Source organism: Lagopus leucura, unplaced genomic scaffold, assembly GCF_019238085.1.
Source record: "Lagopus leucura isolate 7727_CA_CO unplaced genomic scaffold, USGS_WTPT01 Super-Scaffold_100009, whole genome shotgun sequence".
Classification (NCBI taxonomy): domain Eukaryota; kingdom Metazoa; phylum Chordata; class Aves; order Galliformes; family Phasianidae; genus Lagopus; species Lagopus leucura.
In genome coordinates, this window is record NW_024962266.1 from 27354313 (window position 1) to 27379142 (window position 24830).

The 24830-nt window shown below is 44.9% G+C and overlaps 1 protein-coding gene across 2 annotated transcripts in view; it reads left to right on the forward strand.

Moving 5' to 3' along the window:
- Nucleotides 1-24830, forward strand: part of CACHD1 (cache domain containing 1) — a 90335-nt gene that overhangs the window by 8212 nt on the left and 57293 nt on the right. For both annotated transcript variants that reach the window (XR_006179422.1, XM_042873897.1), the window contains exon 2: nucleotides 22514-22576. Coding sequence is in view for 1 of the 2 variants with exons in the window: in XM_042873897.1 (XP_042729831.1) it covers nucleotides 22514-22576 (63 nt within the window). In the remaining variant the exon portion in view is untranslated. The remainder of the gene's footprint in view (nucleotides 1-22513; nucleotides 22577-24830) is intronic.

Sequence of the window (24830 nt, forward strand, 5' to 3'; positions counted from 1 at the left end):
CCTGGAGGTGCCCATAGCCATGGGTGGCCCCTGGGCTCCTGAGCTGGGGCTTGGAGCCCAAGCTGTCTGGCATTCAGGCCTTGTAGGTTATCTTCCCTTCTTTTTGTTTCCCTAGTACCAAAGTCTTAGGGGGTGTCTGGCTTTTGATTTTGGAAACCTAAATGCTGTTTGGAGGAAAAAGCAGCACCTGTCTTTGTGGTGAGACATGTAAAGCAAAGGAGAAAAGGCCACTTCAGTGCATCATTGATGGCAGCCCTGGTGTGTGCTCCAGGCCCTCAGGCACAGCATCATGGGCTGTATGCTCAGCAGAGGCTGTGCCAACACTTTGGAGACAGAATCTTTGCGTTGTGTGAAACGTACATGGAAGGTAATACATGGAGGGTGCTTATTTTAAGGGTAACGCTTTCAGCAGTTTCAACAATGAAAGGGTACTGAGTTTAAACCTGCTACAGCTGCGGTGCAGGTATTCAGACACCCTTGGCAGGAGGAAGGCTGGTTGGTCAGGCATCTGTTTTTAAACGGTGAATTTCAAAGTCTTTGGTCTGCAAGATTAAAATTAGCAGGCGTTATTCCTGGACACACAGCGGCCTGTGTTTTGTGTGGGGCTGTGATTTAAAGTAAGTAAATACGACACGTTTGGGAAAAGTTTCTAAATACATTGCAGTTTTCATCTTCCTCCTGCAAACATCAAGTTATTTTAGCTTTAGATCAGCTTCACCAATGTCCAGTTTGCAAGGGTGAAACTGAGGGGTTTGGGAAGCCTGCCTTCCATCCTGAGTTAAACTCAACTGCCCCAGTAGGCTCTAATTGCAACAGTTTTACTCAGCTTTTAATATTGTAGATACTGACCTACTGATGCCATGCTGTAGTTCTGTTAAAATGCAGTGTAGTAGCAGGTAGCTAGCTTAATGTGAGCCACCAGTTACTGATTTCTCTTTGGTAAGAGATCAAACCAAATGAATTGTAAAATGCTTTTTCACCACGTTGTCACATAAATGTTATTTTGCCCCCCTTCTCGTATTTATGTGATTGGTGAATTGTTAACAGGAGTTTGGCCATTGCAACCTCAGACTTTCAAATGCTTCTTTCTCACATGTCCAAGAGTAAAATATCAGCCTCCAAAAGTGAAGGAGAAGCAACATCAAGTAGCACAGCTTTCAGTGTTGGAAAAGGAGGATTTCTTTGCAAGGAGCAGAGGTGCAGAGCTGTTTTGAGAGGAGAAGGGAAGATGCAGAGGCAGAGCCTGCAATAAACAAATGCATGCAGTGGGAGTGTTTGTTCAAGAAGTGCAGCCTGCTGCATTGTTCTTTGCTTCAAATGTGTCATCTGAATGATTTATTGCAACTTGAAAATGCGTGCTATGAGTGAAAAGAATAACCAGCTAGGATGAGATAATACAGCCATTACAAATTCTAGCGGAGGAGCTGCATTGTTTTGGGTTTCTTTGAAAATGTAATAGAAGCTGATGCCACCTCTGAGCCGAGTTATCATAGAATCACAAAATGGCCTGGGTTGCAAAGGAGCACAATGCTCATCTGGTTCCAACCCCCTGCTGTGGGCAGGGTCACCAATCAGCAGACCAGGCTGCCCAGAGCCACGTCCAGCCTGAGTTACATGAGAGCAGCTGGGCTTAGTAGTGCGTGGTGTGTAGCTGGGGCTCATTCAGGCTCTTGGCTGATTCTTACTAATCCATGTTTTGGTAGTTTTGATACCAAAAATATGAGTTCTTGTGAGTCCATGGCCTCAGGAGACAAACTTTGACCATTATGGAAGTGTAGGTGATGAGTTGTGTTCCCACAGCACTGTGCTTGTTAGCACTGAAGGTGCAGCAGGGCTGGATGTCTGCTGCCTTCCAGCAGGTGTGTGGATGGACAGAGTTGCTCCAGCAGGACCAGGGAAAACGTGGCTGAAATGGATCCCTGGTGGTGTGCACCTGATGGGAGGTTTCCCTGCAGGGCTGACAGGGAGCTGGACTGATGCCTGGGGCTGCAAATCTACAGACCCAAAGGTCTGCACTGCGCTGTCTGTGTGACAAAAGGCAGCGATTTCACAGCACTCCACTCCATCCCTGTGTCTATAATGAGGAGTAGGACTACGTTTTTTTGCTGCTGCTGCAAGGAGATGATGTTTGGTTTTAAAAATAGCTGTGTTCACAGTCTGTTTGGGAGTCCTGCTCTGAAATTAAGGTTAGAGCCAGTCTGATTGCCTGCATGTCCCAAAATATATTACAAATATTAAAATCTTGTTATAGTAAGTCTGCGGGCTGGCGGTGTGGCTGGCTGCAGATCAGCAAAGGCTGGCATGTGAAGCTGGAAGGGAGCCATAGCCACGCTGGTGGAAACTGTCAACTTGTGGCGTTGCTTTGATGCAGGAAATAAAAAAGATGTGTTCTTTCCTTTTCCTCTTTTGGCTGACAAAAAAAAAAAAGAGTTTGCATTTTCCCAGGGCTGGCAGGAATGTGATTCTACCTGACTGAGTGATTCAGATTCCTGGGAGAGTCTGAGCCCCTGTGAGCAAAGGAAGGGGAGAAAAAGATAGGAAGGGAAATATAATGGAGAAGGTAGATCAAATAGCTGTTTACTGCTCTGGTTTTGGTGAGAACAGACGCAAACTCTGAGGAACAAGTGGCATCTCACCAGTTCATCTGGAGCAGCCAGGGAGAGCAGCAACCGCATCAGACTTCTTTTGCAGCTTCCCGGTGACAGTGAGATGATGCTGTGGATCTTCCACAAAGCCAGTCCTGCATGGCAGGCTGGGCTGGGCCAGGTATTTTGGCTGTGCCTCTCCAGGATAGGGCACTGGCAGCTGCAAGTGGAAACCCAGAGGGGTCTTGGGATGATAAGAAGTGACTGGAGCAGGGCAGGAGACCCCAACATCTGCAGTCTTTTCCGCTGTGCCCGGTGGTACAGGTCAGTGAGAAGTTGGTAAAGCATTTCAGGTGGGAGGCAGGGTCTACATAGGTGACTTTTAGCCTGGGAGATCTCAGTGCTCCCTCAGTTTGAGTGATGTGAGTTGGGGTTTTGTGTGACACACCTGTAACCCCAAGGAGGCAGAGGGTGCTGCTGTCCTCAGAGCATCGCGTTTTGTGCAGGTAAGGCCTTGGGACCTGACTCATCTGGTTCATTTCCTATCTAAATGGCACTGAATGCAGTGGGATCGTGGCTGGAGGTGTCCATGTGTCACCAAATAAAGAAATGAAAGCATTAAAGCTCACCAAGTACAGCTCTGGCTGTCGCTTGCAGCTACCAGCCCTATTTGAGTAATACTACAGAGGAGTTATGAAGCGTTCCCAGCTACTCATTTAAAACCCCAATTTCCTGGTAATAAACTTAAAAATCTTATTGTGCAGCTGAGTTAGTGACTGAGTCTTCACTTTATAATCTCTTTATAAAAATGTATGCACATTAACAGGACGTATTTAATAGACACACTGCCTGGATGAAAGGGCGCTTTGTGGAAGGAGGCTTTTGTGCATTTTTGGATCTCTCAGCAATTCCTGCAGAGCTTCCCAAGTCTGGCTGACACAGAATGGCAGAGGAAAAGACCTTCTCACTTTCAGCTTGAATGGAGAATAATGGGGAGCGAGAGGGAAGGGGGAGGAACCCCGGCTAGGCAATGCAGAGGTGATTGGTGTCGGCACTCATGAGCCGAGCATTTCACACTTTCAGTCCTTCCTACCCCCAGCTGGGGCTTTGCATTTGCAATGAACTCGCTGCTCTCCTGCCAGTAAAAGTGGGTCTGAGTCAACAGCAGCTTCCCAGCCCAAGGAAACTGAGACAACTTTTCCCAGTCCAGGTAGTTCCTTTTTTCTTTTTTATTAAGTCCAAGAATTCCAAGTTTCATCTGTAGTGGCCTTTTCACCGGAACAGCATTTGATTGTATTTTTTTCAGTTGAGACCCAGTGTTGTCTTTCATCTTCTATTTAATCCATCAGCTGGATTTTGGTATTTTTCATATCCATGGCATACCACTGATTCTTGGCAAGGGAATGGTTTTCTTTCACAAAAAAATGAGGTTGTGAGCTCACAGATCCCTTCAGTTTGACCTTGCAAATGTCTTCATGAGAGCAAGAGCCTAGTGGGCACAGTATTAACTTTCCATTTTCATTCATGAACTAGAGTACCTTTTCACACATCAGCATTGGTCCAACTTCATATCATTTTTCTCTTCTTTTAAAGTCAGCCCTGCCTGTCACATTCCTGGAGTTCACTAAAGCCTCTCTGGTCTCATCCAGCCTCTGTGTGTCTGCTGATACATCAGTGCATCTATGTTCACTTCTTGTGGCTGCCGTGATGTCTTAGTGAGTTTTCATCCATGTCTTCCATGTGAGCTCACAGTGGGGTGACAGATTCTGAGCAGTCCCAAAAAATCATCACGAAAGGGCAGAATTAGGTCAGTGTCTGGCTTGAGCCAAGGGTCTGCAGTTGTTCCAAAGCACAGAGTAGTTATGACATGGCTGGGAGAAGTCTGGGATGCACTGAGGTAATGCAAGGAAGCTTGAAGGCATTAAACCAAAAAATGTTGCAGGAGGGGCATACATAGCCAAAATGAATGTAAATCCAGAGGTGTGGGTGCAGTGAACTGGGCTCTCTCCGTGTTCCTGGGTAACATAAAGGGTATCTCTCAGGATAAGGAGGCATTCAAGGCCAGGCTGGATGTGGCTCTGGGCAGCCTGGTCTGCTGGTTGGTGACCCTGCACACAGCAGAGGGTTGGAACTGGATGAGCATTGTGAGCCTTTTTAACCCAGGCCATTCTGTGACTCACAGAACTTACAGGGCGATAGCAAGCCTCCATGCAGTTATCCAATACACCCCTGTCCTCATTGCTTAGTGGAATATTGAAGAGTCCCACTGTTTGCTGAGGTTGTACTGTGAAAAATAATGAGCACACAGGTTCTGAAACTTCTCATTTTTCATTAATGTCTTTGCATATTGAGCACAGTGGAAAGCAGGGAGGACTTTAAGTGAAGGCTTTGGTTTTCATTTACTTCAGTTTAAGGGACAGTCGGTTGAATCCTGAACTAAAAATCAGATTCCTGGTTTGTCGGGTGCCTATTTCTCACAAAGAATATGTATTTTTACAGCTACTGCATGCTTTGCAGAATGGGATAACAAATGTTCAGTATTTTGCATGAGAAAAAGCCCACTATTATTGTTATTTTATTTTTGGTGACTAAATACTGAAACAGGAAATGACCCCAGACACAGTTTCCATGACTCCCTGTCACTTGAATCCAGTTTTCAAGAAGATGAAAGGCCAAAGCAGCCTTTTGATAGCGAGCAGCTAATTGGGAGGCTGATAGAGGCAGGTTCTTTATGTGGGGAAAAAAATAAAGCAGGAAAGAAGTGGAACAGCTGTGTTTCAGTGCAGATATACAATCCCAGATAGATCTCTGCAAGGACAAGGTAATATATAACAGTGCTGTAGCGAAAGGAAAAACTGAGAAATGTTGAAAGCATAAATGTGACTTTTCTCTGGGGAGGAGAGGAGCTCATATTTTGAATTCTAACCTGAACCAATGGTGCTGCTAGATGATGGATTTGTGAAGTGACAATCAGAGTGTCTCTTGCTTCTTGCAAAATGTGCTGTAGGGCTCTATTTTGTTTTGTGTTGAAGCAAATTCCAAGGAAATGGTGGTGTGCTCTGTTCTCCCCTCTTCCCCTTGCTGACAGTGTTCCTACCTGTGAAGCTGTGTGCCTGGCTGTGTCCTGCTCTCACTGCAGTGCAGATTTCCCTTCTCCTCCTCTGCTGCAGCACATCAAACATGTCACAGGGAACCAGCATGTAGACATGGATCTTCTCGGAACATAGAAATATGGTGGTGATAGCTGGGATTTGATCAGAGTGCTAACAGATGTCATCCCAGCATGGACAATAACCTTCCTGTTACTAATTGGTGCCCAGCATCTATTCTTGGCTCGAGGGATGAGGTGGAAGGAATCCTCACAAGCAGTGAACGAAAGCAAGGTGTGAGGCAGTGTTTGCTTCTGCCGGAGCATCTTTATGTGTAATGCTGTTTTCTCTCCCTTCAATAGTAGCCATTGTAGGCATTTTTGTTTTCTAAACTCTGTGAAATTGCCCTATCCAGATAACAAAGTGAGAGGTGAGGTTTAAATCCCTCAACTCCAGACCAGCACTAGCCTGGGTTTTCACGAGTGCTTTCATGGCTTTCTTCTTCAGGAGGTGTTTTCCTGTCCATGTGGAGAAGCCAGTTGCCTTATCTAATCCATTTCTTGCTGCTCTGTGGGGGTTACCCTTATTTTCCCATGAAGTTTTGAATACCTGGAAGGTAAAATTGTTGAAGGAGTGTTTTGAGGACCTGTCTTGGCCCTTGCCGGTCCTGTAAATGTTTCCAGCTATTTCCACGCATTGTTTTGTCCTTCTGAAATATTTTCATGCAGATTACGCCATGTAGGCTGACACACTTGAAACGAAGGGAAACAGTCTGCTTTTATCTCACGGGTATCAAAGTGAGCCTTATTTGAATGCAGGAGATTAGGATCTCAGCAATGAAAGCTATCTCATCCAACCAGTTGCTGCTCTTTCACAAAGCCTTGAAGACTTGGTGAGCCTAACAATCTGCTGCAATGGCTAACTGGGAGAGGAGGTGGGTCTGGGGGAACTTGGCACAGCTCTGTTGAAGTAGAGCCTTCGGCTTCTCTGCCTTGCTTTCATAACCTCTGAAATGGTGAGGATTGCTGTCTGAAACTGCTGCTTTAATGTCAGTGCAGGCCTCCAAAACCAGCTTTCTTGCTAGCGCTGGGCAGCTCCTCTGCCTTCTCCTGTGAAGATTTTATTAGGCAACAGCTGTGGTCGTGCTGCCTGAATATATGCCAGTTTTTCTCTTCAGACAGAGCCTCCGGGACTGCTCGTTAGCTGCCTGCCTGTCTGCGAGAGAGGAGAATGTAAAATGAATACAGGAGGAGCTTGCTGCGATCTGACACGGTGGGAGTGCAGGTGGGCTGGAGCAAGCTAATGGCTGCAATGGGCCTGGGGGGCTTCCAGCAGCTCCCTTCGCTGACAGAGCTGTCAGAGTTGTGTTTTGTCTCAGATCTGTGGGCAGTATTTGGTGAGGATTTTGAGAAATGGACACTTGTGCCCAAGCTTGAAACTGGAGGGTGTTTATTTATGAGCGCAGCACGGAGGATGGCTTTGTTCCTGCAGTGCTGAGAGTGGCATTTCCCAGTCACAGTGCTTGCAGCAGAAGTTTTGGTGCACTTAGAAACTGTAAAATCCATTCTTCTGCCCATGTCATCCCATTACATGTGCAATGTGAGAGGCTGAAATAAAATGCAGTCAATCTGCAGATGTGCTGTGACCGTTCTGTGGTCACTCTCCCTGCCCCTTTCCTGCAACAAAGCTAGTTTCACTTGAGAGTGAATAAAAACAGCCTGAAAACGAAAAGTGTTAGCAATATATCCCAGAAGAAGCAATTTTATTATCATTTTGAAACTTGATGGTAAGAAAAACAGGTTTTTCAAACAGATACTGTTGCTGGAGCCCTGTCAAAATGCATTTATTTTCATGTGTACTGTTCTGGGAAGGAGTTAGCAAGCAGGAAAGAAGGAATCTTTCTGCATCTCTTTCAAACATTTCTCTTTGGGACATGCATAACAAGAACTGTTTTTTGGACCTGCCTGTCTGAAACTGCTCAGTAGGCTGTAAAGCAGATCAGGGAATAGGCAACAAACATTTTGGCAGCAGGAAAGGTTTAAAAAAAAAAATAGGAACCCAGGTCTCCTTTTCACCAGTACTGCTTTACACAGTGGTGCAAATGCTTCTAGGGGCTTGCAAGTGGGATGTATTTCCATTTCAAGTATCTTGTATGCTTCCAGCAAAGTGCAAAGCAACAAGTAAATGAGCATCAGACTCTAAAAGCGCTCGACTGGCTTTGTGTTGCATCAGCTGTGCCTCTTCCACACGCTGGCAATGACTGTTTCCAGCAGTTGTCCTGCTTGCATCATGCAGGGTGGTAATTCTGGGATAGCTGAGGGTGACTGTGCCCTGCAGAAGCACAGGGCTGGTGTGGTTTGCTCATGTCTGTCTGCATGGAGCTGCGCCTTTTGAGGTCCAGAATAATTGTCTGTAAAACTTCCAGGTGAAAAGGCTGGTGAGTGAGGATTGTATTCCAGTCTCCAAGAATTCACCCTTTGGAAGCTCGTTCTCGTTTGCTTTGGTATGAGAGGTACGTGGAGAGGCAGTGGCTGCTTGCCCTGGTTCAGCTGCTGGGGTTGAACCTCAGGGGTGAGCACTGAGCAGATCTGGGCATGTGAAGGTACCATGTGTACAGTAATAAACTAGATGGAGAGCTGTTATTCAGCAGCTTGCATTCATGCAGCAGAAATTGGAGGGTTTGCCTATTAGTGTTTAATACCCAAAGAGATGTGCAGGGACCCTTAAGGCTGATAGCAGCAATTTGGTGTTAGCCAGGCTGTCGGAGGATGTGTCATAATACAAGGGTGGAAAAAACCTTCAGTGCTGAACAGCATCTGTGCATCCCAGGGGTGCCCTACTTTGCACAGGGGGCATGCAGAGCTCTTCACAGCACTGTTTGGCTTATGCATCGTTCCCCAAACTGTAAAGTCTTTGTGCTATCTGTTGCTTTCCATGCTCAGTTTGCCTTTGGCAGATGCTTGGCATAGTCCTGCCCTGTGCTCACAAGGGGACTTGTGATGTGAGCAGAGGCTCAGAGACCTCGTTGGCTGTTGGATCTTGCAGGGTTGGGTTTTGTTGTTACTTTGAGCGTTTGTTCCCCACTGTATGTTTTCCTGTTCTGCCTTGGTGCCTGGACCAGACTTGCCAAACCCTGAAGTAGTGCTGACTTTGGTAGTTGAGAATTCAGTGGCATGTGCTGGAGAAACTGATCATCTTATGTCCTTCAGGTGTTCAGAGCAAGAAACACTTGGAAAAAACTCATTCTGGCATTCCTGTCCTGAGTTTCTTCTGTGTATTTGATGGTTTGTTTGCTTTTTTTTTTCATATGAATCTCTGTGAGACTGGTACTGAAATTCCTCTTCTAAAATTACAGCCTGGAGTAGAGGGATTACATCTGGATTTACCTCTGAATACAATTAGATTAAAAATGGCCACTTCTCCTTGCAAATAATAAAGATGCAGTGGATCTTTCATGTTACAGTCACTTTATTACTGCTTTGCTGTAGGCTGCATTTTGCACCAGCAGAGCTAAACCAGAAGGAACTCTGATAGCATCTGGGGGACCAAGCAAGGAGGATTTTGGAGTACTGCATGGCCAAGAGTTGGGAAGGGCAGGGAGAAAGCACACTGTTACTTTGGGTTTGGACAAAAGGGCCTTAAGACTGGTATCACTTCAGGATCAAGCCAGCAAGCCTTGCCAAGCGCTGCAGAGGCAGTAATAAAATAAAGCAATAACACAGGGCACCATCTGGAAATTACTCCTTCCTTCATTCTCCCTATTGCTGATCTAATTAAGAAAAAAAAAAACCCTCCTTGTAATTGTTATATTTTGTCATGCAAATGTGTTGTAGACTTGGATTGTAGAGGCTTTGCTCTGATTGTCCAGGCTTTGAACAACACCTCCATGTCCTCACTGCTGTAGTTGAATAGAGGAGGAGTTTGCAGCAAGGCATCAGCTTTTCGGGTGGCTTTCATATGAATAATGGCTTGTGGCTGTGAATAGGTGGAAATTGGATGCAAATAAATGAAAAAATGCTGAATTAACATGAACAACTGTTTGTTTTTTTTTTTTTTTCCCCTCAAGAAGATCAGCTTGTCCAATAAATGATGCTTTCTGTAACTTTCTGGCTGCCAAATACTGACAGCAGGGCAGCAGTAACCGTGTTTGACATCCAGGAATACTCATTCTGTGGGCAACGTTAATCTGGTTCAGTTCTGTCAATACTCAGAGCACCATTAATGCCTTTATTTCTCCTCGGTGGCTGAACTTGCTAATCGTGACCCAAAAGTGGATTACAGTTTCATTTCTGTGCGTTCAGACATACATGCAGCGGACAGATAAGCACACAGAAAAGCAAAAGAAAGGGGATGTATTTGGGTTGCTGAGTCGGAGGCCGTCTCTATACAACCTTACATCTGTAATTCAGCTTCCAGATTGCCAGTTGGTTCTGTTAACTCTCTCGGGGAGGGAGAAAGGCACGTGTACAAATTGTCAAATGTTTTACAAGCGTTTAGACTTGCAGCTTTCAGTAAAATACTGCTTTTTTTCTAATGCAGAGACAGGTTCTCACTGATGTGGCTATTTTTGAATTTGGCTAAAACGTGCTGTAACAAATGCCAGCTTGCATTTACTGAAAATAAGCAATTTGAAGAAGAAGCTGATAGTAAACGTTGCAAATTGAGAACTCTCTTTTGACTGGTCAGTGTTTTTTATGTGCACTGAAGCATCCTCAAAAAATTCAATATGAGTCATTGAGATTTTTCCAGTTGCAAATGACTGCCCAGCAGTTCTTGATTCATCTTTGTGAAGATGGCACTGTACACACCATCAGAACGAGGGCTTAGATCAGGGAGTTTGTGTCAGTGGTAACTTCTGGAGGGAATCACAGCAGGGTTTACTTAGAGCAGATGAGCAGATTTTATCTCCAGAGGCTCGAAAATAATTTTATTTAGACAAAGTTAATCAGGTGTTGAGATTTACAGAGGGGTCAAATGATTCTCTTCTCTTTCGAAGCTCTTTTGGCGATGGAAGGGGCTGCCCAGGGAGTTGGGGAATCACTGTCCTTGGGGCTGTTGAAGGAAGGTGTGGATGTGGCACTGAGGTTCAGTGGGAAATGCTGTGGTAGGTGGGTGGTTGGGCTGGGTGATGCTGGGGGTCTTTTCCAACCTTGGGGTTCCTATGAAGCAGAAATTGTTTTAATCGCGTTCATTTACCAGGAGCAGCATAAGCATTTACGTATGGCTTGTAAACGTTTTGTGAAAAAGCAGCTTGTAAGAATATTTACAGAAGCACTGAAAAATAGTAGTAGCCTCAGCTGTTGTCTTTATGCTAACAATGTGTGCTTTTTGGATCTTAATAGGTACAGCCCAACTGGCAATGACATCAGGTCCACCATTACCCATTCCTAAGGCTGTTTTGTGTTTCTTTAAGTTGATTCCTTCCCATTAAACTTCCATTCTTAGCATGGAAGTCTGTTCCCAAGTTCTGCTGTCTGCTCCGTTCCTCCCGCCCTGGCGGTGTTGTGCAATGTTGACCATAAATTGCAAGACTGTGTGGCTGTGCAGGATCCCAGCACTGTGCCTCTAGGCTTGTAGCAACCCCCTGCAGGGCTTCTCTGTGTTTTTAGGTTGGAAGACTTGAATTTGATGGGAGTCAATTCCAGATTTTCGTTCCATGCCTTGTAGCTGGGATAGTGCTGTTCTGAGTCTCCTCTGCCATCGTCAGCATCGATAGCAGCTCAAAGTAGAGGAAGAAAGCAATGCTATCTTTAAAATCAGTAAATAAAGAAAAATCTCAGGTGTTTCTCATCATCCTGAAAGCCGTTTTCATTCTCTTCTTTCCTCTTTCCTTGGCTTTGCAGCTTCTTGCATTGTGACCTTGCTGGCACATTCTCCTGTATTCCTCAATGACACCATTGGCAGTGCTGGAAGCTCAGCCTGCTCAGACATGGCTTGAATATTACATGGTTGAATATCACAGGAGATGGGGGTGATAAATGTATGGCCAGGTTGGGTATTGCTACGGTCCCTTAAAAACTTACACTAACCACGAGGATGGAAACCTCTGCCATGGGAGGTGCACAGTGATGGTAAAACCCTGCGGCTGGAAGATGAGTGATAGGTGGGATGTATGTTTTCCTGCATCTCCAGGGCAACATTTACAAACTTCAGCAGCTAATTTATAGCATTTGTTTTCAAATATGGAAGTAATTCAAGTACTTTTCATCTCAGCGTTGCTCATCAGTACATCAGAGAAGTGTATGCTCTGATTTTTACCTTTCTTTTAATCATTTCTTGCTACCAAGTGTTTGAAAGATAAGTGCATTTGTAATAACTTCAGCAAAAATATCCTTTTAGAAGGCCAGAACATTTATTTTCACTTATAAAGTACTGTAGACTATTCCACTTGGAGTGACAAAGTTGATTTCATGGTGTGCATTTATTTTCTTTGCTTAAGATGTTAATGCTGGCTTGCGGATATTCACACAATTACTGGGAACTCTAATCTGCTGCTTTTGTTTTCTGAGTTATTTTCCATAAGCCTTTTATGCTATGTAGTCTTCTTTCCTTGGAATACGATTGATGTCAGTGGCTGTTTTGACAAGAAAAGCAAACTAACTCATTTTTCTTTGTTTTGAAGCCCTGCTTAAGCCCTAACAAAAATGTCAGGGAGCTGTAGAAACCAATACAATAGCTACAAAAACTCATGGTGAAATGTTGAATCACGGAATCTGTTTAACTGAAATAATTGCCCCTCTGTGGATAGCACAGACCTGAATGCTGTTCACCAAACTTGAACTTCCTAATGCTCTTTTCAGTGCAGAAGTGGACACAGGGACAATATGCTGTAAGTCTGCTTTGGGGAGACCCAGCACAGAAGTGGAAAAGAGATGTGCCAAAGAGCCATCCCTCTCCTATTTTTATTAGGCTGACTTCATAGTGAAAACAAAACGAAGCCACTGAAGGGCAGAATATGAGCGAGCTCCTCCTGCTTGCCCAGCATGCCTGGGCCTGGCCAGGGAGCAGATGCTCAGCTCCACACCATCCCGCTTCCCTGTGGTTCCGTTGGTGGCATTGTTCTGTTCCATCTTCTGCATGTCTGTGGTCCCAGCCCTGGTGTCCTGCTTGCAGCCTGCTCAGCGTCTGAAACAACGAGGACATAAGATAAAGGACTGCGCTTTGCAAACCGTCTGGTACTTTGTGCTCCCAAAGGCTGGGTGTAGAAATTCTCATGGGATGGCTTGGCATGAAATTTGGCTCCAGTGAGATTGTGCCACAAAAGACCGAGGCAAGTCCTCCTCTTCTTCAGCACTTTCCCTCATTAAATATTGAGCTTTCTCTCCCATTTCTGGGTTGGAATCTGCTCTGCTCTTGATTAACACTGGAGTTTTTGTTTGTTGTTCTTTTTTCTTCCCTCCCCCCCCCTTTCATGTAAATGATGCCTTGCTTTTTTACTTGCTTTCTTTTTTTTTCTTTTTTTAATTAGAAGAATAAATGCTTGCATTCATGCACATATTGCTTTGAAGTGCTGCAGGAATTCAATTCATGAGCCTCTCGGTCTCAATTTTTAATTTTTCTGTGAGCAGATAACATCTAACGGCTCTGCTCTTTCCCAAAGATTGTATTTGTTTTCTGCAAGTTGCTCGACCTCCTCCTGTGCTCTGAGATAAGTTAAACACAAGGAAGAATGGTGAACCCTGGGCACTCCTGCGAGGTTTTGTTCCGTGCAGCAGTGACTCATGTTTGACTGCAGCTCTGAAAGGAGGGAGGAGTGGTCCTGGGGACCACTGGGTTGCTGGGATTCCCTGGGAAATCCTCACTTCAACCCTCTTCCTTTGCATCTGTGCATTGTTTGCTGGGCTGCACTACAGAGCGTTGGTTTCTGTTACAGGTCTGCTCTGTCTTGTTGGTAATGTCTGATGGCCTTCTGGCTCATGAAACTCATGGAGAGAAATTGCCAGATGAAGGGTCTGTGAATGACCCGAGCTCATTCCATCCTTGTTTTGGAAACAAGAGAAGAAGTAGAGTTTTCCAGTGCTACCCGATGGATAGTTCTGTTGGCACGAGCTCTTAAGAAAACTGAAAATTGTTTCCTGGAGCTGGAAAGGAGACGATGGGGGGATTTCAAACACCAAGGTCTGAGAGCGAAAACTAAACCAAGCTTTTTCTGCTTTTGTAAGAAGTCTGGGGATTTATCCCCTTCTGTTTGTTTTGTGGTGGTCCCAGCTGTAGGACCGGCACCCCGTGGGGCTGAGCCGGGCTGGGGCACGGTGTGCAGCATGGCTGCAGCTGCCCAGGACGTGGCTGGTTGGGACTTTGGAGTCTGCATGGCTGGAGGTACCAACACAGTGTTCTCCAACCAAACCAAGCGTAACGAGTGCTGCCTCTCCCTGCATGCAGGCCTGGCTGCCTCTACCCCAAATGCTGTTTCCACTGTCCATTTTTGGGCAAATGCCTAGATTTCTACATCTGTTTTGCCTCTCCAGGCCATAACATAAACTGGGTAATATTGGATTGAGAAGTATTTCCAAAGGCTCCATTTATAAGTGGGATATCGACCCTAGCTTGTGCAGTAATTCTTTCTTTCTAACCTGTAAAATCTGTTAACATTGAGCTAGAAGATTTTTTTTTTTTTTTCCAATGTATTTGCTGCCCTGCAGATCTTTGCCAGGAGCACCATTTTCCAGCTGCAGCTCCTAGGAGAGCAGCCTTGCCAGATCCATCCATGTGAGAGCAGCTGGAGTTTGTTTAGGACAGACTTTCCAAAGCGTGTCCAGGTCAGCTGGTGGCACAGAGCCGATGTGCCTGAGCTGTGCACACAGCACACAGCTGGGGCTGTCCTCTGGCTGAGCTGTGCCCAGGGCCAGCAGGAGTGGAACAGCCATTTGAGAACAGCTTTATGCCCAGGTTAGAGAGAACGGTTGAGGTAATGCAAAGTGTTTATCTCCTGAATTTTTTTTTTAACTCCTTTTAAAATTGAGTCGAGAAATTCTTGGGACAAAGAATTCCTCCTGTTCCCTTCTTCTCAAAACAAGGGAATGTACGCAGTATATCAAAGAAAAACAACGCGGATGAGATGTAGAAATAGATGAGCTTAAAACTTCTGCTTATGAATTAACATTCTATTTGCTGTTATGGCTGCTGACTCAGACAGCAGATGACTTACAGACAGTCAGTTTTAGGTTGCTACTGATAAATTACTTTTCTCTTGGCAGAGGTGCAAGTGCCTTGCTTGGGAACTGACTACAGAATGCATTTCAGAGTTGGAAAGCTCATCTCTTTCAGGACACAGGCAGTATGGGGCTCTGCTCGGCAGCACTGCAGCAGTGGTCACAGGGGCAGGCTGTTATCAGGGTGTTGGCTCTGTGTGCTGATGGCTCTTGCTGAGAGATCCTGAAAAATGATACTCTTGGACATATAAAGCAAACAGTTCTGTAATTATGTTAGCATCAGCCCATTCATTTTATGCACGGAAGTTCAGTGTGATGATTTATGATCTATAAATTCCTATGTTTAAGTTTGTCGGTTTGGGATTTTTTTTTCCTGATTCAAGTAGATCTTTTTAGTATGTTTCTGTAGCCTTAACGTTTCTGTACTGCAGCATTTGTCCAAACAAAACCAAACAGCTTCTGCCTTGGTTGTGTTCAATGGATCAGTGAAAAAATCGGTGTGCTTTCAGGCTTCCCCTTTCCTTCCTCCCTCATTTTTTGTTTTCCTTTTGACTTCACTGTACAATTACACAATCCTGGCTGGAATGTTACATAAATGGATACATGTTCTGTATGCTGAATTCACGAGCAAATTGGACAGGCATGATAATTGTACTAAAATGATACTCGATTCTTTTGGCTATAGGATTGCATGTTTACATCTATCAGTCTGCTGCTTAAATGTTTCACTATTTTCAGTTAGTCATTTTCACATGAGCTTAAACAGAAACCAGAAAATGAAACCCAGAATCCTCTTCACTGAAAGAGGTTTCAGTTTAATTCTGTTCCTGGCAAATGCTGGAGTTTGTTCCCCTGGGAGGAAGGTGGTTCTGGGTGAGCGGGACTGGCTCTGGCAGGGAGGATGACAAACTGGAACTGTGTTTTATAATTCTGATGTAGTGGCCTAGAGGTAATTCAGTACTATTATTTGAGTGATGGGCACAACGTCGAGCCAAATTCCAAATACTGCCTAAGAAGGAACAGATCTTTCCAGAGACGAGTAAGAGACGCCAAGGAGAGATTTCTGTCGACTTAGGAGCGCTGACAAGATGCAGCGAATTGGAAAATGCACGTTAATCAGAAAGGACTCAAACGAAGTGCTGCTGAGTGCCATTGTTTGTTGTTCCTACCTGCAGAGCAATCCTTAGAGCTGTGTTACAGTGCTGCACTTTGCCCTGGCGTGCAGCTCAGGCATGTGAGATGGGGACCTGCTCGCCTGCGTTAGTGTTGGCCCATCTCTGCCTGCGTGGATGGATGGCACGTGGCAGGAGCAGACAGCACTACCTGAGCATTCTGCCTTCTGCAGAGCTCATCCTGGGGATCGTTCAGATTTCTTCTGGCCACTGATACCGACCGAGGGAGCAGCCGCTGTCCTGTTCAGTTGTCGTATCTCTCCCTGAGGTGGCTGCAAGGCACACTGCCATTCAGCAGCAGAGTGATGACAGAGGTGTGATTGCTGTCGGCCTTCTTAAGCACTTGGGCAGCAAAATTGGGCACTGGGATTCAACATTTCACTGAACTTGTTTTGCTTCGAGTTGCTCTGATAATTTCAACTGCATTTGATTATAGGCCATTAACCTGTTCTAAATATACTGGAAATATGAAGAAATCCATATTGATATTTTAAATTTCACATTCTAAAAGCTATAATGAGGGATAAGCGTAGGGAGAAAAAGAGCCGATCTTGTTGAGAAAGACCATCTGCTTTGTATTTTCAGGTCGAGTAGCATAACCTTCCTTTTTCTGAAATACTGTGATAGACATTGCCACGAGTATAACTTTAGTCAAGTTACATTGGCTAAATGCAAAATCTTTTTAACATGTGGAACTGATTTTCCTGGGGTGTTTTCCCCTCTTACTCTTTTCTTCCCTCTTCTCTGGTCCCTTGAAAAAGAAGAGGGGAAAAAACTCTACTGATGCTTGATTGCATTTTTGGCAGTTACTCAGTTTTCCATACTTTTCTCTCATTGTAAACGCCTGGAGTTTTCCAAGGAAACACGTTTCTAAGAACTGTGCTCAGTTGGACAGTTTTCCAGCAATGTTGTACATACTCACCACCTCCAGTTCTGAATACCGAACTCTTCAAACTATCCAAAATGCTGTTACCACCCACGGGCTATAAGTAGTAGATAAATTATAAATGCTGTCTGTGATGCTTTCTATCCTCAGAATTGTGATCAAAGCTGAGTACTGCTTCTTCTGTTGACTGATGCATGATTCATGCATGGGTTTTGCTCCAGTGCTGGTTGTGGAGCAAGGAGGTACAGTGGGCTGGCAGCGTTGGTGGAAGGTGGTGGTAGCTTGGTTTGTAAATAGAGAGTTGGTGAAAGTGTGTTTCATGAAGGTAAGAAAACTGGGAAGGTGATGCATCTGCAAATGCTTGCAGACTTGTGTCGTGAATGCCAGGAAGTTCTAAGCTCAGTTTGCTCATGGAAAGGCTGTGTTTGATCTTCTGAGCTTTTTCTCACAAGTGAATTTCTTCCACATATTCCTGTCCATTCCAAGTAGTCTTCTATAAAACTGACACACAAAATATACAAAATCATTTGAATGAAGCTGCCAAAGGATGGTGTTGTGTTTTAATGACGCTCTAGCAAGGAGGACCAGCAAGTGTAGAATGATTTGCCTACTGGCAGTGTGCAGAGTCTCCCTGAGCAAACTGCGGATGATGGCACAGGAGCAAATACTGTTGTTACACTGAGCAAGTGTGATGTGAACAGGAGTGGGTTTCCATACGGTGTCCAAATGCCATTTGTTGTCAGATAGGGACCCCTGGATGTCTGCTCAGGTTCAGCCAGATGTACCTTGTCACAACTTTGCAGTCATCTACCATATCGATTGTCCACAGCTTTGTCTGAAACCTAATGTGGGTGTTTGGGAGAGCAAGCAGAGGTTGCAGGTAGTTGGAGGGTTAGAAGGACCCTGAGGTCTCACATCTAGCTGTGCTTGGAGTGCCTGCTGCATGACGGGGCTGGAGCAGAGCACTTTGGCACTGGCTGTACACAGGGCTCAGCTGCATCTGCTCTGGGAGAGATTACCTCTAGTTTTTCCACTTGCACAGAGCCGTTTTTGCAGGATGGTAAACTGGTGATGGCCCTTGTCAGACTCTGAAGGAAGATGAGCGTTCTGATGTCTGAGGTCAAAGCCAGATGCTCTGCTTACTTTCCCGCTGCATGCTGGATGATGAATCAAAATGCAGCTTCCAAGGTAGTTATTTGCCTGTCCTGAGCAGTGCTGTGAAGGTTTCTTGTATCAGCATTGCATGTTGCATTCCACTCCTCTTCTTTGCCATTGATTTCCTCAAAGCAAGAAAGCTGGTGGCCACCAGGCAGTGGTGCAAGGTTTCAAACCCCCCTCTGGTGTTTGACACTGAATGCCAGGACGTGCAAGATGAATAAGAGGCACATCAAATAAGGGTTGCCTACATGTTTTCCTTTTAAAGGCAGGAATCACACTTTGCTTGAATCCCACCTAATTACACATGAATAAGCATTTCACCAGAGTTATTGGTGATCAAAACCAAAACTTGTTCAAGTTGTGGCTCCTTTTTATCTGCCAGTCAAAATCAAGACCTGGAGATTGCTGCAGATGTGTTGTGGTTGTGTTCCCTATGAATCCCAGGCTGTTGTGGGATCCGGTTACTGAGCAGCAATGAAGACACTGCAGTGAATCCCTGCAGAACTGCCTCCCATTGGACGTGTGTAGGTGTGGAGGGACGCACAGTTCACTTGCAGCCAGACAGCGCTCTGGGGGAGCTGCTGGGAGAGGATCGGAAGGGCAGCAACAAAAGAAGTTGCAAAAGGAAGTTCTAAGATGGCAGTAGTTGGGCTGGGCCAGCACTGCAGAATTCCCAGGCCATGTGGGGCTGTACATATCTGTATTTTTGATTTCAAGGTGCTGCTCTGCTTATGGAGCCCTGGTTTCAGGGAGACCAACCCTGCTCAGCTCTGAGCTCTGTGTCTCGTTCCTTCATCTCCTGTCTAAGGAGGACTCTGGTTCTGCTCAACAAGCAGCGCAGCAGAAACCCTTCCTGCAGACTTCTTCTTGTCAGAAAGCCACCCAAAAAGACATTGGCAGTACAACATGGGGACATTCTTTTGCGATGCTGAGCTGGGCTGGACAGGGCTGTAATGCTGTGCTGCTGGCAGCATTGCTTTCATTTGAGTTTCCCTTTTGCTAGGTGTAAATATATATGCTATATATATATATATACACACACAAGAAAATTTTATATATATATGTACACATACATGTGAAACTTTATATATACGTATAATTTCTTGGAGGAAAACACAAAGCATGTCCTTGATCTCGTGGGAGCCCACTATTTAATGTTTCTCAGTTTTAGAAAATGGTAACAAAACAGAACGTGATACAGCTTCAGACGCTGCAAAAACAAACTGCAGAAAGAAGCCACAGGTTTCCCTCATAACAATCCAACTCTGTAAGTTTCACCATAAAAAGGATTTGCTATATATTTGTTTGCTCACTTTAAAACGTTAACCTTTAAAATAAGAAACAGACCCTGGTTAGTTGCTACTTGAAGTTAAGAAGTACTGCAGTCCTGCTGAGTTAATACAGCTTCAATCTGACACGTGCACATTGTGCTACTGCTGTTCTGTATCCTTTTTAATACGGTTCTTTTTTCATCCTATTGTGACCCAAGAAGGATGGGTAGCAACAGTCAATGTCCATAATCTGCCTAAATATGTTTTCTTTAATACATCCTTTAGTATTAGAGGCTAAAGCAGCTTCAAAATATTTACAGCTCAGTGAATATTTGATTAGTCTTGTATTTGCTTTTCTTGATGCTCTTGGCCTGTAACATTTTGTATGTGTTGGTAGGGAAATGGATTCCTATCTTGTCTGACAATAATGACGTGGCTGCTGCTCTCAGGAGCAGCTGGTGGTTCTGTTTGGTTGAGGATCTTGGAGGCCTGGTTTGGGGGTGGTTGTCTTTTTGTTTATTTGGATGCAGTGCTGTATCCAAACACAGTCGAGTTGTGGCCTTTTGAAGAGCTTTCTGTTGCAGCGCCTTGCTGCTGGGTTTGTTTCAATTTCAGGGAACTAAGGGAACAAGTCAGTTACTGCTTTGCTTTTTATGCTAAGCTCAGTTTAGAGTCGTCTCCCAAATGCAAAACTCACTGCTTCCACCTTCAAACTGGGAATAAGAATGCCTGAAGCCTTGCTTAAGTGCACCACTGAGCCAAACCTGAGCTACCCCTTATCTCAGAGGCTCAGTAGGAAACCTGACCGCTCCCTGGAAGGAGACCCTGACTGCGGATGTGCTCCCATTCATCACTGTCAGATGCACCTGTGGAAGGCATCGTAACAGCAGCATCCCAAATCTTCCCCTCCCAGGGGGTCCCCACACAGATCCTGCCCTTGGAACCTCTCGTTGTGCTCTGATTTATCTTGCTTATCAAATACTTGTCCTGCTGTGTAAAGCTGTAAGTGAGGCAGCTGGTGGCACTGAGAAGCACTTGGTTACAGTCAAAGTCGTCAAAGTTGATAGGTGGATGCCACAGAGAAATATTTTCTGGGAAGTTGCAAGTAATTTGAACCAGACAGGTAATTAAAGATCTTAGGGAAGCAAGAGTCTCTAATGTGCTGAAATGTGCATTTGTAAGATAAAACCTGGTTCTCAGGATTCCATCCAGGCTGTGGTCAACCTCAGCAGCTGATGGGAACGCATTGTGCAGCTCTCCTGATCTCTGCACGTCCTGATGTCTCTGATCTGGAGCTCTTGCTGGTCTCTGGAAGTCCTTCAGCACTCCCTGCAGATAGCAAGGCTGATTTTGCTCCAGGGTTCTGTGTGTAGCTGGGACATGAGTGCTGTGCTTGGTGCAGAAAGAGGAGGATGAAGAGCAGCTCAAGCAGCAATATGAAAGCAGCAGGCAGTGCAGTGAGCCAGCAATGAGCACGAACTCCCTCTGAGCATCTCAGACACTGAAGCGATACGGAAAAAAATCTGTGCTTCCACTGACTTTCCAATATTGTAAATTAAGCAGGGCCACATCTGGAATGACCCACTGCTTCTAAAGCTTTCTTTGAGAATGAAGTATGGAAAATGCAAATTATTTCAATCTTACGTAGGTTTGGAAGAAGTTCTCAGTTTTGTTTGCTTCTTATCACTGTATTTGGAGCCTTAATGCTTTGTGGTGAGGGTGGCTGGAGTGAGTGTGGCAAAGCTGGCTTGCCGTGCTGGGCAAGCTGGGGTGGCACTGAGGTGTCACAAAATGATGGGTTTTACACCATTTTGCAATTTAATTCAGCGTTTGGATTGGAAAACCAAAGTTGCTTTGTTTTTATGTATTAGTTTTTAAAGTGAAAAGAGTTTGCAGAAATCTGCTTGAGGAAATGGATGGGGCTGCCATGATGGGGCTCCTCGACAGCCTCCTCTGGGCTGAACGAACCAAAAGTCCTCAGCACCTCCTCACATGTGTTGCCCTCCAGAGCCTTCCCCATGCTCGTGGCTCTGCTTTGGGTCAGCTTCGTGCTGAGGACAGAAAGCCCCGTTGGTGGTAACTGACAGACTGCTTCCCCCTCGCCCCTTTTGATGTCTGCAGACTAAATGTTGCGTGGAGAGAAAAATTCAATTCATTTGAAACATTTTGCATCAAAATGACATGCTTTAATGTACTTTCTTCTGATGTTTAAATTATCTTTTCATCTCATGAGGAGGAAAAAAAAAAACCCAAAACATGTTCATAGTTACTGTGCCCAAGTAGAACTTAAAGCAGCTCTGGAAGAAAAGGAAGTTTCAGTATACAGGCGGCTTTCAAGAGTAGATGCCTTTCTTATCCTCCCACCCCCCTTTGGCTCTCTGAGACTTGTAAACCGAGATTTATTGCTGCCCTTCCACATGCAGGTTTGGAATTAAGAGTTCAAATTTCTGAAATTCCTGCAGTCCTCAGGAGGGAGAGGGATAAGGGAAAGCCGTGATGGTAAATGCAGCAGAGCACAGCAGAGGGTTCTGCAGGCTGTGGCTGCCAGCTGTGGCTGTGTGCGGCCCTTGATGGGAGGAAATCAGCTAAACCTGCATCAAGAAAAGTCTTGGAGTTGCTGACCGATGATTACACTGTGTTTGGAGGACATCTAGGCTTCCTTAGTAATTGCAGTTATTGATAGTTTGGAGAGCTAATTCTTGGCTATTTCACCACTGGCACATCAAGGAGGGGCTCAGTGCAGCCTTCACAAATTGCTGTCTCTGTGAGATGCGGCCGTATCTGCAGGTCTTCCTGCTGGCGTATTTGACTTTGTGCAGATAAATGTGGAGTCCATTCTGTCAGCAAAGGCCCAGCTCACTTGCAGGCTGGTACAGGAAAATCCCTTTGATTTATTTTAAAACTTTGTTTATTCCCCTTTTATTCTCATATATTGTTGTAAATATCTCGTCCTCTGTAGTAAATTAACAAATGCTTTGGAAAAGAAAGAACTGTTAAGTTTTTGCCTTCAAACGTAAGAAGAGATGCTGCAGAAGTGAACAGATCAGAAGCAGATATAAATGAACTTGATACCCCCCTGGGCACACCTGACATTAGAGATTCCTAGGTGAAGATTTCCTCACGTATGACTTTTGAAACTGCTTTAACTTGGCTTTTGAGACAAAATATCTCTTACACATCCTTTCTGATTTTTCTTGCAGAGGATATTCAACTCCTTCATGTACACAGAGAAAATATCGAATGGGGAAAGTGAAGTTCAGCAGGTAAGTTCCGACCTCCTGCCTGCCTGCTGCTGCTCAGTGGCAGGCTGATGAAAGCGCAGGTTTTGTTTTGCAAAGAGAATTAGCAATTACAGTTCTATCTGGATTTATTGTAGCCATTTTTCTAACGTATGGCACATAGGATAGTAAACAGAATAGAGTGTAAGTGGAAGTGCATTGTGTGAGCTGACCGTGTATTTGACTGTTTTCTGTTGTGAAAAGGCTGTCCATCTGCTTTGTGTGGGTCCTTCCCCAAGAAACAAAGGAGCAAAGGCAGAGCTGGGGCCTTCATGTAGCATCTCACATTAATCGACTCTTTTTCATGTTGAAAGGCTCACTATTAAAATTGTCTTCATTCAAGCTAAAAGCACTATTATCGTTTGTAAATGTGGAAATGGTATTGGTTGCTGTGTGTAAATATGGGACAACTGATCTCTGTATGAGATCAGATTTGAAAAAGCGAGGAAAATCTCTTCAATTTAATATTGAAGTGATATATCCTTTAACGTGTGAGCTGTTTCCACTTTAATGCGTGTATGAGTTTGGAAGAATAATTGTGGATAAATGTTAAAAAAATAATAATAAAAAAAAATTCATTCGGTGAGTGGTGATGCACTGACACAGGTTGCCCAAGGAGGCTGTGGATGCCCCATCCCTGCAGGCATTCAAGGCCAGGCTGGATGTGGCTCTGGGCAGCCTGGGCTGCTGGTTGGTGACCTGCACACAGCAGGGGGTTGGAACTGATGGTCATTGTGGTCCTTTGCAACCCAGGCCATTCTGTGATTCTGTGTTAAAGGCAGATCAGGTAGATGCAATTTTCATTGAGGTGCCAATTCTGTATTCTCACAGTTGCACCTTCATGCAGAGCACAGTGAGTTTTGGTGGCGGTGACAGGCGCTGCCTGGGGGCTGCAGCAAAGAACCAGCTTTTCCTTCCCATTTAAGCACAGACCCATTTGTGCAACCTTTTGCGAGTAACCTGACCTTCCTAGCCCCCTATCAAACCAGTTTTAACGTTGGGTACAAACAAAAGTGCCTCAGAGTGGAGTTTTCCCTGGGGAAAAGGGAATTGCGCTCACAGCAAGGTTAGTCCGGTGTGCACGCGAGGTGCTCTTGTGCATTTCCAAGAGAGTATCATGTGTGCACATGTGCATTAAAAAGAGTCATCCAGCAGCAGCGAGTTTATGCTTGCTGTAAAATAGTAAATCTGTCAGACATTCTTTTTTTTGTTTTGTTTTTCCCCAAGGAAAGATAAAGCACAAGTGGATCAAATGGGATTTTAAATGTATGGGCAATGCATTTAAGCTTTGGCTGAGATTGAACTGGGGAGCAGAGCTCAGATCCTCTTCTCTTTCAGAGCAAACATGGTGGCTTTTGATAGGATTACGATCCATGTGGGAACTGAGTTAATCTGCCAAAAACAGAATAGTGCAAGAAAAGTTCCAGCAACGCTGGGCTTCTGCTAGACAAAACTCAAGTATTTGGTGCAAAAATGTCATCCTGTACCGGTGCTAAACTGAGGTGTGTAATAATGCTATCTGATAACTTTGACAGTGGAAGATCCTGTGATTAATGATGTGGGATTTAGACTGTGTGATTGACGTCAGATGTATTTTAGTGTGAATCTCTTGTGTGGGTTATCAGAAGAATGGTAAGGTTTGTGTTTAAAGAAGGTTGCTTGCACTTCACCTTTGGTGCTGCTTCAGTCCGTCCGTGTCAGATTTTTGTTTGGTGAGATACAGATGTGTGTGGGAAACAACAGAAGAAACAAGAGTGAAGCATTAATTCTAGTAAATTACCCTAATTCTGGTATGAACAATTGCTTGACCTGCAGATAATAGCATCTCAACCCCTCCAACAGATGCTGTGCTTTGCGGGAGTTTTTCCTAGCAGAAGTCAGGGGACAGTTATGTGAATCCGTCCTGTGTGTGCAATTTAGCTGTAGAAATGGAACTAAATAAAAGATCAGACAAGCTGTTCTCATCCCAAACTGAGTGGAAGGTATTACAGTTTTTTTACAGGTACTGCAGTTTTTTTGAATGCCTGTGCAAGAAGTTTGCTGCTTGAAAAAGCACTGCTCTGTTGCTTCTGCCAATAGCTGCTGCACGTAGAGCCCAGGTTGGGTGCATGCAGGCAGGGAGGCTTCAGACAGCAGAGAGGAGCTGTGCTGAGTGGGTGTCAGAGCTCAGGCACTGCAGTGAGGCTTCTTGCACAGGTGTGCATGCATCTGCAGAGCAAGAACCATCGCATGGCTATAG